The sequence below is a fragment of the Gallus gallus genome, chromosome 12 (assembly GCF_016699485.2).
Source record: "Gallus gallus isolate bGalGal1 chromosome 12, bGalGal1.mat.broiler.GRCg7b, whole genome shotgun sequence".
Classification (NCBI taxonomy): domain Eukaryota; kingdom Metazoa; phylum Chordata; class Aves; order Galliformes; family Phasianidae; genus Gallus; species Gallus gallus.
In genome coordinates this window covers 2343064-2357734 of record NC_052543.1, presented here as the reverse complement: position 1 = coordinate 2357734, position 14671 = coordinate 2343064, and the positions used below count along the sequence as shown (strand labels likewise).

At 40.5% G+C, this 14671-nt stretch overlaps 1 protein-coding gene across 6 annotated transcripts in view; it reads left to right on the top strand.

Moving 5' to 3' along the window:
- The window catches only part of DCAF1 (DDB1 and CUL4 associated factor 1), a 48988-nt gene that overhangs the window by 23831 nt on the left and 10486 nt on the right, over positions 1-14671 (top strand). For 2 of the 6 annotated variants that reach the window (XM_004944402.4, XM_015292905.2), the window contains exons 14-23: positions 101-1361; positions 2135-2333; positions 2996-3078; positions 4288-4372; positions 5298-5531; positions 6037-6130; positions 6619-6723; positions 7519-7592; positions 8749-8853; positions 13401-13409. In XM_004944402.4, coding sequence (XP_004944459.1) covers positions 101-1361; positions 2135-2333; positions 2996-3078; positions 4288-4372; positions 5298-5531; positions 6037-6130; positions 6619-6723; positions 7519-7592; positions 8749-8853; positions 13401-13409 — 2249 coding nt within the window. Of the gene's footprint in view, positions 1-100; positions 1362-2134; positions 2334-2995; positions 3079-4287; positions 4373-5297; positions 5532-6036; positions 6131-6618; positions 6724-7518; positions 7593-8748; positions 8854-9360; positions 9410-12674; positions 12699-13400; positions 13410-14102; positions 14124-14671 lie in introns of those variants that run through there. The other 4 variants (XM_040646496.1, XM_040646497.2, XM_015292906.4 and 1 more) reach the window with 4 other exon arrangements.

Genomic DNA, 14671 nt, shown 5'->3' with positions numbered 1-14671 from the left:
TAGGTGTTCTTCTCAGATTTGTGAAAGACTCCCATACTTAACTGATGCAGCTGTAAGATACAGAGAGAGTATTAAAGGAATTATTTCTTTCCCTCACTAGGTATTAGTATCATCCTTGGAGTTGCTGAGGGTGAGTTTTTCATCCATGATGCTGAGATTCAGAAATCAGCCCTTCAGATCATCATCAATTGCGTGTGTGGCCCCGATAATCGGATCTCCAGTATTGGCAAATTTATCTCTGGAACTCCTCGGCGAAAGCTTCCTCAGGCCCCTAAGAGCAGTGAGCACACGCTGGCTAAGATGTGGAATGTGGTGCAGTCCAACAACGGCATCAAAGTGCTGCTGTCACTGCTGTCTATAAAGATGCCAATCACAGATGCAGATCAAATCCGAGCGTTAGCCTGCAAAGCCTTGGTAGGGCTTTCACGCAGCAGTACTGTCCGGCAGATTATCAGCAAGCTCCCACTCTTCAGCAGCTGTCAAATTCAGCAGCTGATGAAAGAGCCAGTGCTTCAGGACAAGCGCAGCGAGCACGTGAAGTTCTGTAAATACGCTGCTGAACTGATAGAGCGTGTCTCTGGGAAGCCACTGCTGATTGGCACAGATGTCTCCCTGGCTCGATTGCAGAAAGCGGATGTGGTGGCTCAGTCAAGGATCACATTTCCTGAGAAGGAGTTGCTGCTCCTGATTCGGAACCATCTCATCTCTAAGGGCCTAGGAGAAACTGCATCTATCCTTACTAAAGAGGCTGACCTACCCATGACTGCAGCATCTCATTCGTCTGCCTTCACCCCCGTTGCAGCTGCTGCCTCTCCCGTGGCCCTGCCTCGCACTCCTCGCATAGCTAATGGCATCTCAGCCCGTTTGAGTAGCCACACTTCTGTAGGTTCTGCTGCCACGTCTGTCCACGCTCAGGCAAGGCCGCCTGTGTCCCAGGGTCCACTTGCTCTTCCAGGCCCTTCTTATGCCAGCAACTCTCCTCTGATTGGCAGGATTAGCTTTGTCAGGGAGAGGCCATCTCCCTGCAACGGCAGAAAAATAAGAGTGTTGCGACAAAAATCGGACCATGGCGCCTACAGCCAGAGCCCAGCTATCAAAAAGCAGCTGGACAGACACCTTCCTTCCCCGCCCACACTGGACAGTATAATCACAGAGTACCTTAGGGAGCAGCATGCCCGCTGCAAAAACCCTGTTGCCACCTGTCCCCCTTTCTCTCTCTTTACTCCCCACCAGTGTCCTGAGCCAAAACAAAGGCGCCAAGCGCCAACTAACTTTACCTCACGGCTGACCCGCAGGGCAGCCTTTCCGAAGTATGGAGGGGTGGATGGTGGCTGCTTCGATAGACATCTTATATTTAGCAGGTAAGGAAGAAAAACGTTTCTTGCTCCCTCTCCGAGTGTGCCCTGTGCTGAAAAGCCTTGCCTGAAATCAGGCTGTGGAATCCCACGGAGGAGCCTCCTTGGGCAGGCAAGCATTTTAAGTTCAACAGTGGCAGATGGCAGAGCTTTGCAAGGCAATTTTAGAACCTCTGTTTCTCTTATACTAAGGGTCAGCACTGAGGATACAAATACACACTAATTTCGGGGTGATATTAATTAATTGGCAACGTCAGTTGAGGAAGCTCATATTTCTTTGTTCTCCTTTGGAAGGTATGTGATGTCAGTTTTACAGGAGAGAGTAGCATAGCCTTGAGGTTGTTTTGCTGACAGACCCGGACGTGCTGACAGCTGGAGGATAGAAGAATGCGTATCTTTCATCTTGCAGCTTAATCTTCAGCACAGCAAGTTGCTAGCCTTTTTACGTGGCTTTCCTTCCATTAGAAAATCCAAATGGCAGCATTTTCAGGTTTTCAGCTGTTTGGTTTTGAAGGCAGACTTTAAGTTCTTCAACTTAATGGTGTACTGGAATGGAAGTACTTGATCATGCAGAACAAACCCAGAATTGTTGCAGCCACTGTTGTCACATTCTCACTTGACCAGTAGTCTTATAATTAACGTTTAGTTTGTCTTAAAAGAAAACTGTAACCTCAGCCTATACGGTTAGTGAGGACTGGTTTCAGTGTCATCACTTCATGCAGTGGTTCCGTTTTGCTTTGCTGCTCTCTTCCCGGTAACCCTTTTTCCACCTTCTCTAGGTTCCGTCCAATTTCTGTGTTCCGGGAAGCAAATGAGGATGAGAGTGGCTTTACCTGTTGTGCTTTTTCTGCGCGTGAACGATTCTTAATGCTGGGTACTTGCACAGGGCAGTTGAAACTATACAATGTATTCAGTGGACAGGAAGAGGCGAGTTACAACTGCCATAACTCTGCAATCACGCACCTTGAACCATCCAGGGTGAGTAATTGGAGACCTGTGCCGAGTTCTGAAGTTTTTGTAGACTAACACTTGGTTTATTTGGGGTGCATCTGGATATATAAATCTCAAGTGCACCTACTGGCTGGCCTGCAGAGCCTGTGATCAAAGTGCTTGTAGTAGTTACATACTGCCTCTCTGAGTTCTGTAACTTATTTTCTTCCCAAGATAATATATTGAGAAGATGCAGGGGCTGCGTGTCTTCGTAAGTAATGGATTTTAAAGTGACTTAAGAGTTGTGAGATATAATGCTAGAATATATCAAACAGGGGAAAAAAAAATCTTGCAGGGAATGATTTCAGAGAGAAATAGAAGGTAACCAACTTAAAGCAAGCAAAATGCCACTCAGAGGTCATCAAAGTTCAGGCAGAGATCATCCTGCTTTTATCTGCTATTAACATCACAGATCATTCCCGTTGTTATCTGTAACATCTTCCTTCATCTATGTAGAATAAAGAGCTCTTGGTATAATGTTGAATGCTGAGACATTATCCTCATGGGAGCAGTTTAGTGAGCACAAAACTTGCTGTAGTTCTTACAAGATTAATTTAAGTCTAAATTAACATGCACAAGTAAAACGATAACCTCTGTTTTCCCTGGTGTTCTTTTCCTTCCTTCCCCTCCACTCCTATCTGGAAATATAGGATGGATCCTTATTGCTGACATCTGCTACATGGAGCCAACCTCTGTCTGCATTGTGGGGAATGAAGTCTGTCTTTGATATGAAGTAAGTGTATTCTGATCTCTGTTGGGTATTTAGTTGGAAACATTCAATATAGGCAGAATCCCTAAGAACAAGCTCCATGAAAGAATAGGACAGCACAGCTCCCCCAGTATCTGCTGTGAAAACATGAGAAAAGTAATGTGCTTTATTTTTAGTATCTTCCCTGTTTTATTGAGTGCAGACACATTTGAAAATTCTACTTACTTTACTTACCTGGAGAGTCATCTAATGCAATTAGATTAGTAAGATGACCCTTGTTCCTGAAGGCAGAGAATTATGTTTGTATTTTTATTCTTATGTTGGTAAGATTATCATCTTGACAACCTTTTTGTAACCAGTTACGGAATTTTATGTGTTGGTTTTGCACAGTGAAATTTTTGAACCTGGATATCCCAGAGAATGCTATGTCAAATTGTGTTTAATATTTACAATTGCTCTCACTGAAAATGGAGGAGAGGCTCTTTGTTCCTTAAAGGGTTGGGCTATCCTCTACCTCAGTTGAAAGCAACAGTTTTGCTGTGAGCTAGAGAGCATTCTCCAGATAAAAAGTTCAACATACCATCACATGTATATGTGTGTGACTGTTCCTGTTGCAGTTCGTTGGTCACTCCTGCAAATAGTGTTAAATGTGTGGTGCAGGATCTGTTGTGGTAGTAATTTTATTACATATTTCCAGGGAGACCTCATTGTGGCCTTCCTGTACTTGAAGGGAGCTTACCAGCAGGAGGGGACCTGACTTCTTACATGAGCTGATAGTGATAGGATGAAGGGGAGTAGCTTCAAACTAAAAGAGGAGAGATTTAGGTGAGAAGTTTTACTCGGAAGGCAGTGAGGTACTGGAACAGGTTGCCTAGAGAGATTGTGGATGCCCCATCTCTGTATGCATGTGATGAGGCCAGGTTGGATGGGATCCTGGGTTGCCTGATCTAGAGAGTGGCAACCCTGCCCACTATAGTGGATTGGAACTATATGATCTTTTAGGTCCCTTCCAACTTAAGCCGTTCTATGATTCATTCTGTGATTTTATTGACTTGCTGCTTGTGTTTTATAATAGATCTACTGAAAAGACTGTGTTTGCAATAAATACTTCCCTACAAATGCCAGTGGAGCATTTTAGTACTGTAGTATGCCGTGGTCAATGGCAAAGGAAAGTCTTTTCACTAGTAGTTCAAATCTACATGTCCTTGACATCTTTACTGATTCTACCTATAGGCATTCCTTCCCTGATGACCAATATGTGGAGTTCAGCAAGCACTCTCAAGATAGAGTCATCGGCACAAAAGGAGACATTGCCCATGTAAGTACCAGTAAAAGTTGTGGTTGCAAAGCTATGAGAAGAATTCACTTCTTCACAGAATGTTTATTAGCAGCTCTGGGTGCTGTGAGGCCCTGTGTGACCTACAGGAAGAGCTTTGAAAATAGCAAATAACTTCTCCTTCTGCTTAAGGGTATAAACTTGACCATGTTGTATAAATATTTTGTGTTTAAGCCAACTGTTAATTCCTGCCCATTTTTTAACTGAATAATCTGGAAGTCAGATCAGTTTGTGTATTGTATTTATCTGTTAAACAGGTTGTTTGCCCATATTAGAGAACTGTTTCTTTGCTGAGTTTGAAGGACAGCTGGGCTCTGCAGAGTATTATAGATGAAACTCATTTGAAATGGCCATAAAGCCTTTCTTCTTCGTTAAAGCCCTTTTCATCTTCCAGGTCTTTAAGATTTTTTTTTTTACAGTTTATTGGGGCAGAGTACAGAAAATTGCCCTTCAGTGTAGATACCCACATTTTTAACTTCTTTTCTGTAGTTATGGCTCCAACCTTCCCATACCCACCAGCCCCTTGTGCTTTGGAGTTTTGATATTCGTAAATACCGTCTGCTCTGAAAAGCACTTCTGTTTCTGAAACAGGCTCTGACAAAGTGGTACATTTGTCTGCAGCTTCATGCCTCATTTTTCAAAATGGGGTTATCGTGATAGTGTTAGTATATATTTGTAAGCCTGTGGTAATCTAAGTGCTGGCCAAAACATGTGACACTAGGTTCCAGCTGTGAAAAACTGTTTAAGACTGACAAAGGAATGGTTATCTTAAGAATGCTCTTGCTTGAAATGATAAAGCAGAATGGGGCTGGGGTGATTCTAGAAGTGATCTAAAACACGGGATGTGTTAAGGTGCAGGTACATTACAAATTGTGACTAATGTTTCTCTTTCTTTTTAATCTAAAAGATCTATGATATTCAGACTGGCAACAAGCTATTGACTCTGTTTAACCCAGATCTTGCCAACAACTACAAGAAGAACTGTGCCACATTTAACCCCACTGATGACCTTGTCCTAAATGATGGTGTCCTCTGGGACGTCAGATCAGCACAAGCCATCCACAAGTTTGATAAATTCAACATGACCATCAGTGGTGTTTTCCATCCCAATGGGCTAGAGGTTATAGTCAACACAGAAATTGTATCCTTCAGCCATAGTGATAATATGTTGAAACCTAAATGATTTGTTTGAAGAACACAGCTGTTTGCTGAAGTTCTGTAAATTATTTGATGTGTTATAATTTATGTTCAGATGCAACGGCTTTTGTCTGTGAATCAAGTAAATGGGGACTCTCAGACAGCCACACAGTTTAAATCTGGGCTATACTTTTGATTTTGGACTAATGGAAATACTTGAGAGAGATTTTTTTTTCTAATGCACTTAGTGATACTTTTACTCTCTTCCATTCCCTTACCAAGATGTACCTTGAAGCTACTGCAGTAACATCTGACCATTGGGAATGATGTCCTCAGTAAAAGCTTTTTGATTCTGAAGGTAGTATTAGGATCTGACACTGGTTCTATTATGTTTACAAGGGAGTGTCAGTGAGGTTTCTTGAAAGCAATTAATCATCTTTTCAGCACTGTACTGAAAAGGAAGCAGACACTTTACATGACCTGTTGCTCCTTAGCCTGTATTTTTTCAGTGGGACCTCCGAACTTTCCATTTGTTACACACAGTTCCTGCACTGGATCAGTGTCGTGTGGTCTTCAACTATACGGGCACAGTTATGTATGGAGGTAGGATTTCTCAGTCTTAATTACTCTCTTTGGACATCTCTGATAGTAACAAGTAGATGCTTGTTCAGTGCAATTGGAAGCTTCAGACAGTCTAACTGCGAAGCTTACTGGTATATGTGGACTATTTAGTGGTTGGTTTTTGTTGGTTTTTTTTCCCAGGGAGCTCATGCTGTGTGTATTGCTGACAAAGATAATTTTCTCTAACATCAGCAATGTCACAACTCACTTGAGAGAGAGAAAAAATCAACCTTTTGAAAAAGAAAATGTATGTAACAACAGACCTGATGATGCTTGAGAATGTAATTTTATCCTCCCTATTAAGCTTCAGTGATTTGCAGTAGTAATAAAGGCAGCTCTGGAAGGTTAGATATCAAATTAGTCTTGCTAAGCTATTAAATAAAAAGAAAATTCTTGTCGGAGTTTGAACTTAAGTTGATTAAATATGGTGACAAATGGTGGGTTTGTGGAATAATGTTTCCTTGTATCAGCTATGTTGCAGGCAGATGATGAAGATGAACTTCTGGAGGAGAGAATGAGAAGTCCCTTCGGCTCTTCTTTCAGGACGTTTAATGCCACTGATTATAAACCCATAGGTAAATGAGGAGCAAATAGCTTGATCTGGAGGCTTGAAGGTTTACTGAAAGTTCTGCTTAGTAATATTTACTTTCTTCTCCGCTTTGCATGTGTGGCAAAGCAAATTCTGCTATAACCTATTCTGATTAAAGCGTAGCTGTTGTGATTAATGCAGAAACAGGTCCAAATATATTACCTGTGCAATGTGTAGCGTTGTTACTTGCTGCTATTCAGAATTTCTGGCTTTATTTTCCTTTCCTTTTTGCAAGTAGGGCATAATCTAAAATAGTAGGTCACTTGGCCAAGATGTCATCGCTCTAATTTCAGGAAGGACCTCTTTTTGTTTTTATTTTCCTTTTCCCTTCAGCATTTTCCCCTGCTGGTAGTCCAAAATGTTGTCAGTTTGGCCTACAGCTTGCAAAGCTTCTGCAGCTATACTGCAGCTATTGCGGCTATTATTGCTGTAAACGTAAATATGGCTCTTGCTGTTGAAAGGAGATAAACTCAGTCCCCTGGTTGCCACCTGTCTTGAAAGGTTATCTGTTGCTTATTGTGCTTAGGGAAGCCCATAAGTGTATCAAGGGAGAAAGCACAGTGGAGATCGGTTAAGAACTTCCCGGGCAATTTTTTTTAATGAGTCTCCAAAATTATTACAGGTTGAGTTAGTTACAAAATTCATTTCACTTTTACTTCAGCTATTGCTTATTGTCCCAGCATTTTGTTACCTGCTTTTAGACATGTATAAGTAGATCTTTTCTCCCAGCAAGCACTAAGTAATATGCAATTAACTGAGTTCATTTTATGATGTTTTCCAGCTACCATAGATGTAAAGCGGAATATCTTTGACTTGTGCACAGACAGCAAGGATTGCTATCTGGCTGTCATTGAGGTAAAGGAGCTAACTTTCTGGTTTCCATAGCTGTACTCTTTTTTTTTAAAACCTTCAGTTAAAACCTACTGTCAATTTCACATGCTAACTAGTGGTGGTGGCTTGATGGTGGTAAAGGTGCCATTCACCTCTTGTTGTTCACCAGCAGTTTAGCTTAAAAGCTGTCTTGTCTTTCTGCCTCTGAATTCTTAACTTTCAAATGCATTTGCCTTCATTCTTAAAATGCTCCTACTTAAAATAAATGCTGTATAACATCTTTGCTTCTCAGAAGCACAAATGCATTTTTTTGCTATTTATGGCAGTAGTTTCCAATTAAAATTTGCACTACATCAAATGCCTGGAAAATGCTATATACTTTTGACACCCCATGGATCTTTTCTATGGATTTCTATTTAATCTATTCGTTATTCGCTTGTTTTCCTAGCAAAATCCCAGAAGCTAAGGATTTGAAGCAAAAATTACTGAGTGAAACTTCTGGTTTGCCACGTTAAACTAATGAATCTAGTTCCGTGCTCTTTAATATGCTGTCAGTGCTCAGTTTATAACCTGGCTGTGTATAGGTAGAGACTAATTTAAAATCTTGTCAACTTAATACATTGTATGTTGTTGGTCCTTGCAGACTGAAAAATGCAAGTTCAGAATTTAGCAGTTAAACAAGGGTGGTGAGGCCAATATGAGAATGTTTTTCTACTATAGGAGTCTTTGGGAATGTTGAACCCCCTAAAATGGCATTTAGTAGCAGTGGCTGATGGGGGTTCAGACTGCTGTCTTCTGGGACTCTTGCTGTGTGACAGCTTCTAACCTTTTCTCATGGTCCATGGTTCAGTGTTCACAGCAGGGAGACAGATGTGAGAGGAAGTGCTGTGCAGCTAGGTGAGAGCTAGCCCAGAGTGTGTTCAGGATCCAGTAAAGGTTTTAAGTCTGTTCATAAGAGCATAACTAATGGATGACAGAAGCAGAAAGTAGATACTGTGTCACTCCTGGGTTAGCCTTTGAAACAGAAAAGTCTCATTTTTAGTGCTAATTGTATAGCTGCTACTAAATGGGAGGGGAGGATTTTGGTTATGTTTCTGTAACCAAGACCAGATAAAGTATTAAATGTGAATGCAATAGGTAATTCCTGGGGCTAACTGCTGTGTGGGCATTTCCTCTTCAGAATCAAGGCAGCATGGATTCCATGAACATGGATACAGTTTGCAGACTGTATGAAGTGGGCAGGCAGCGTTTGGCAGAAGATGAAGAGGATGAAGAAGAAGATCAGGTGAGAAATACAGCATTAACCTACTTGCTCAAGAGTAGCTGTTACCTGTCTGCATGTGAGAGGCCACAGGTGTTCTCTTATTACTCATATGCCTCATTTGTGTTCATTTCATGTGATGCAGATATTGTTACTTTCAGTGTAAGCTAAAACTACAAGTACAGGATCTGTGTTCAGTCATCTTGTGCACTGTAAACTGTTATGATAATTTATAGTTTATTTGCTAATTTCCATAAATATTCTAATCCTGATCAGAAACTTTGCTGTTTGTTCTGCTTGTTATTTAAAGTACTTTGATGTCCAGTAGAGACAGAAGTGTTTTGAGGTTTTCCTTTTCTTCAGTTTAAGCGTGCCCAGGTCTTGCAGCGGGATATGACTTGTCACCAATTTCCAAGGGAGATGTGTGACTAATGCAGTGAAACTGCACACTACCTGTACACAGAAAAATGCCTTACAAATCTTAAATAGAGCTCTAGGTTTACATTGGGATGTGTTGCTTTTCCTTCTCAGATCAACCACTTTGAACTCTGACAACCTGACAAAAGAGCTAAGAATTTCAGTAAGTGCTCCTTGGGGTGCTGTTGGTAGAATACAAAGCAGTGCAGAATTCTTAGTACGATACAATGAGAATCAAAGACAAACTTGTAGCTCTTTTGGGATCAGGTGTTTTTGGTTTGGTGGTTTTTTTTTGAATGGGCAAAGAGTTTATGCTTCAGTTTCTCAAAGATTTTAAATGTGTTATTCTTTGTTCTTTGGTTCTCTGCATTCTAGTAAATCATTTATTTGTATTTCCTATGAGAAAAGCTGACTTCATATTTTTCCAGTAAGTACCATTAAAAAAAACCAAACCAGCAGAACGCATGCTTCTGTGTGGAAAATTGGCTTTCTCATACTCTTTTTGTCTTTGAATCTTGTTGCTAGGCTAAGACTTACTTTCTGTTTCAGAAGACTGGACAGTAGATCCATGGAAAGAGGAATTTTTTTCCAACTAGTCATTACTTATAGAATTTCACTGTCATTCTTAAAATGAAGCAGTTGTTAACATACGCATCTTGCCCTCTGTAAGCTACAAAGTTGAAGTCTTAGGGTTCTTAGGAAATCAAGAGTCACTCTTACTCTCCCTAGAGGATTCAGTTTAGCAACTTGTATTCAGGTGAAGGACTTTTAGATTGAGTGAGGAATAGAATTCCCTGTGAAACAGTGAGCAGGGTGAAAAAATTACTGTTCCTTCTGAAGCATTTCTACTTTCCAGCCATCCAGTGCTTTCCTCGTTTAGTCATTAGGTTCTATTTTTGACTCTGCTTCAACTGTTTTAGTCTGTGTAAAGTGTATTTTAGTAAGCTTGTTCACATTTTATTTGTGAAATCTCAAGAAATACTTTGTACAGTGCAAAATTAATTTTTGCTACAATGATTTACTACCAGCTATTGAGATACTGCTTTGTGATATCACTGGTAAGTGATGACTGAAGTGGAGATCTCTACTTGTGATGAGGTTGCAGTGTGAGTGCTATTGGTTCCAGGCTGTAACATTAAGGTACCAAGCAATGATAAGAGTTCTATCATCCATTAAATGTGGCTGGGGAAGCTTCCTCTTGTACAAGTTAAGGTGGCCCTAGGCATAATTTAAGCATGCTGGAAGCTTATCAGTAGAGTTTATGGGAGTACTCAAGCAAAGCTGCTTCTGGGGTTAGTTTGCAAGCTAAAAGTGATTAGTCGATACTTGCATAATTGCTCTTTTTTGTAGTCTTTGTTTCTGGAGCGTATAAATGTCTCCTGGACAGGATCTGTCTCTTAGGGATGATTGGAATCTAACTTCCTTGGTAAGAGAGGTTTGACTTCAACATAACATCTGTGCATCCGAATTCTATTAAATCTGTGTCTGTTTCGCAGAACAAACTGTAAACCTTGCTCTCTGTTCTGTTGCTGTACATTGCTGTCCAGTCAGGCTTGTTCAAGCCTTGTGACTCACTTAGGCTTACAAAATACAGCTTTTGTTTCTGTAGAGACATACAGCATTGAGCAGGATGTAGAAAATTCCCAGGATAAGTGCAATATCTCTGGCTCTCTTCTCTGTTGAAGCCAACCAGAGTAACTCCCTTCCGTATGAAAAGAGGTTATCTGTATATTCATACTCAGATGGAGGGCTATCCTACATTTTTAGTTAATTTTCTGTGATCTGGACTTTGAAATATTGGAAATATACTTTCAAACTTGTTGAGACTTGTCACAGATATTCTGAAGTACCTTCTGGCTTTTTGATCTTTTTATGTTAATGGTGTGGGGGGAAAAGTAATGTGAATCAGCGTTACTGTGGTATCTCTCTGGCCAAGATTTTCAGAGCAGATATTAATCTGTTTGGTCCCTGTATCTTCACTCTTGGTTTTATGTAGATATATTTCTATGTATGACCTACATTGGCCCATGAGAACAGTTTCTTACCTGTACAGAAAGCAATACATATTTGAATGTAAGTATGTTTGTGTAAGCTCTGCTTGGACATCATGTGATGCAGAAGAAACTTGGGTTTGAGTAAAGTTAGCCATAAGAATTGTGGACAAAAACACATCTACTTGAGGTTTTGACAAGAGCCAGCAATAGGTCTGAATTTTCAAAAAGCAAAGACTGAGTCCTTAAAAGTAAGCTATGTTCTCCTGCTATCTTTAAATTCTTCTCTTATTTAAGAAGCAAAACAATTATATTACTCCCCCTTTCTGAAGTTGAACCTTGTAAAACCAACTGATCTGTTAGGTAAATTACCTTCTAAATGGTTAGGCTGATTTGGCTGACTTGTGCTTGATACTGTTGTGATGAAGATTTCTGGTTTTGTTTGAAGTGCTTGGGAAGAGCATCAGTGCTGTTATGTCAGCTGGCTGTTACATAATAGATCTTACGAAAGCTGCTGCTTCCTAGTTCTGACAGGTAATCCAGCGTTGTCAGGCCTTGTTAAACATAACAAATACTGCGTGGATGTTGGTGCAGTCACTGAGGGAAGGTGAAGAGGTAGCATACTTAGCAGCAGTCAGTTTGTGAGCTTTTTTTTGTTGGATGTTATACTCTTACAGAAAATACTGGTCTCTCTGCATTGAGCTTTCATTAGCTTTTTTGTGTTATTTTACTGTTGGGTGAGTATTGAAAGGGATCCATCAGTGACTGACATGCAAGTACTTACATGTTCAGTCTGCAGGGAAGTAGGCTGAGCTCCCCATTACTCAGTCTCCTCTTCCTCCTGCATTTGCCACTACTTTGATTGCACTCAGAATTAGACTTCACAAAAATAAGATGGATATCTAAGCTACTGATTCAGATGCTGTACCATTTTTTGGTTAGCTTGTTTGATTCTTTATTTCCTTCTCCTGACTGGTTGGTCTCTGCTGTCTTCTATAGTGAGGCAGAGCAGGAGTTTGAGGAGACGGCACAAAGAAAAGTGCGTGCACTGATGTGGCCTGGAAGTGCTGCGTGGCAGTTGCTGTGCTGTAGAAATGGAGACCAGAAAAGCTAAAATAAGTGAATTGGCTGACCACAGAGTGCAGTCAAAATGGGGAAACTTCAGTTTGGATGGTGTGATCTTCTGAGTGGGTTATGGGATTTGTAGGCTGTATTTCCACCTGTTTAGTTTAGATTTTGTTGTTTGTGGTTTTTTCCCCTCGTGTTAGTTCTTTAAGACCTCTTTTTCTCTGTTGTGTATGATGTGAATGTTGCATCTGCGAGGCTCAAGTGTTCTTCTCAGTTATTCTTGTTTCTAGAGAGATGTATGGCTTCAACAGCAGATTGCCACACTTAGCTGCCCCCGTCCTATAAAGTGTGTTCTGCTTTTTTTGCCAGAACTGAAGAACTTAATAATCCTGCAGTGTTTCTGGGCTATCTAAATGGTGATGGTAGGTGTGTAATTTGTCTTTTTTACATTGGTTTGGAAAATTCTGGGTGATGTGAAATGAAAGCTTTGGAGTTGAGGCAGAGTACTTGAAAGAATTGGTGTTCTAACATCTTGTTTAGTCAACAGAGAGAAATGTTTTTCTCGACTTTCTTTGTATAGTCTCAACTTATTTTAGGATTTTACTCCTATCGACTTGCAACAACAATTCCATTGTATTTTTGCTGTTGTTGCTTTGATGCAGGTTTGTTTTTGCGTGGCTACCTATTTGTGAGGGTAGAGAGGGGAACTTCAATCCATTTGGCAGCTTGTGTCAGATCACCACTGTGATCTGGTGTTTCTCAGCAACGGCTGAATGATGACTTGCACATTCCTCAAAGCAGTCAGTGACTCTAAAGTTAGATTATCATCAGAGACATAGGGTCATGTTATGATGAGAACATTTCATAGGCAAAACAGTGTTGCTCAGAGTCCCCATTGAACGTGCCAATCCAACAGAGGGTTTTGTCTATGATGAATGAAAACACATCCATGACAGATACACAAGTAGTTGTTGTTAGATAGACTTAACCTGCTTATATAGACAAAGAGAGTAACTGCTTTTTATTTCTTCACTACATGCTGTATGCTGTGTGCTGTCTCCTGTATTAAATCTGAACGTATCTACTTCTGCATAGAAGGATATGGTAAGATTCCTTGCTTGTTCATATAGTAACTGCTGTACATTCCTAGGCTTCTATGTTTGTAGCTCTGTGACCTCCTAGATGGCTATGAAGAAGTAGAAGTTCTAACACTCAAGTAGCAAAGAAGGTAAAATAGATACAGTCATGAAGTATGAAGGAGATGGATACTTAGAATTAATTGAATGGGGTGGTTATAGGAGGTGAGTTTGGGCTTCTTAGCTCTTGGGGAAAGAGAAGGACTAGGTTATTCAGGAGGCTTAGCCCTGCTTCCCTCCCCCCTTCTTTCCCCCCCCCCCCCCCACCAAAGGACTGTTGGCAATACATAAGTATACATAAGCTTTCTTTTTTTTGCTGCCCATTGTTCTGGGAAGGTGAAGAAGTGGGTGGGGGAGGAAATTGGATATAAGACTCTAAGTGATTGGAAACCAGATGTTGTCACTCCTGAGAAGTGTGTAGCCAAGGCTGAGAAAGTACTAATGTGCTACTAGAGACTTTGCACTTGTCAGAAGGTCTGACAAGGGGATCATCTGTAGAGAAAGATAAATTACTAAAAAATGGAGAGACTTATTTCTCTGAAGTGAAAAATACTCCTCAGTGAATCTGTGTTTGAACAACAAATGTTCTTTCTTTTATGAAAACATATACTGATACTTTATAAGAGGCTAGATTACTAGACAATGGTTTGCTTTTCTCTAGGAGTAACTTGGAGGAAGAGGATGAAAGAGAAGAAAAAGTAAGCTAGAAGGTGCAAAAGCAAATAAATGTTTATAAAAAAAAGACTGGGAAAAACTTTTTTTTTACAAAAAAGATTAGAGAAAGACCACTGTTTATATAAGCAGGGGTTTATTAGCAGGCAATTAGACTTACAGAACTATAGAAAAACAGAAGTAAATTAAATATGAGCTGGAAGATTTGAAAAAGTGATGAAAGCTTCATTGTTTGACCACTTTGCAGGTAGAGGAAAAGGTAGCCTCAAATGAAAATAAGAATAGAGTAGTATCATTCAGCAGGTTTCAAACAGGGTTGCAATAGGGAATGTATTTTCAGAGGAGAGGAGTTGCTGGAAAGCACCTACAGAGGAGAATTGTTGTTTTGGATGTGGTGACAGGAGGTGAGCATGGGGCTGGGGTAGGAGCAACCATGAGCCCATGACAGCTGAACAGTTAATACAACAGTAGCAAAGAAAGCTGGGCAGGGGTCTGTTACTGTAAATACTTGTTTTGGATAGAATCAGTCCCTAGCAGAGGAAGAAAAGAATGAGTTGA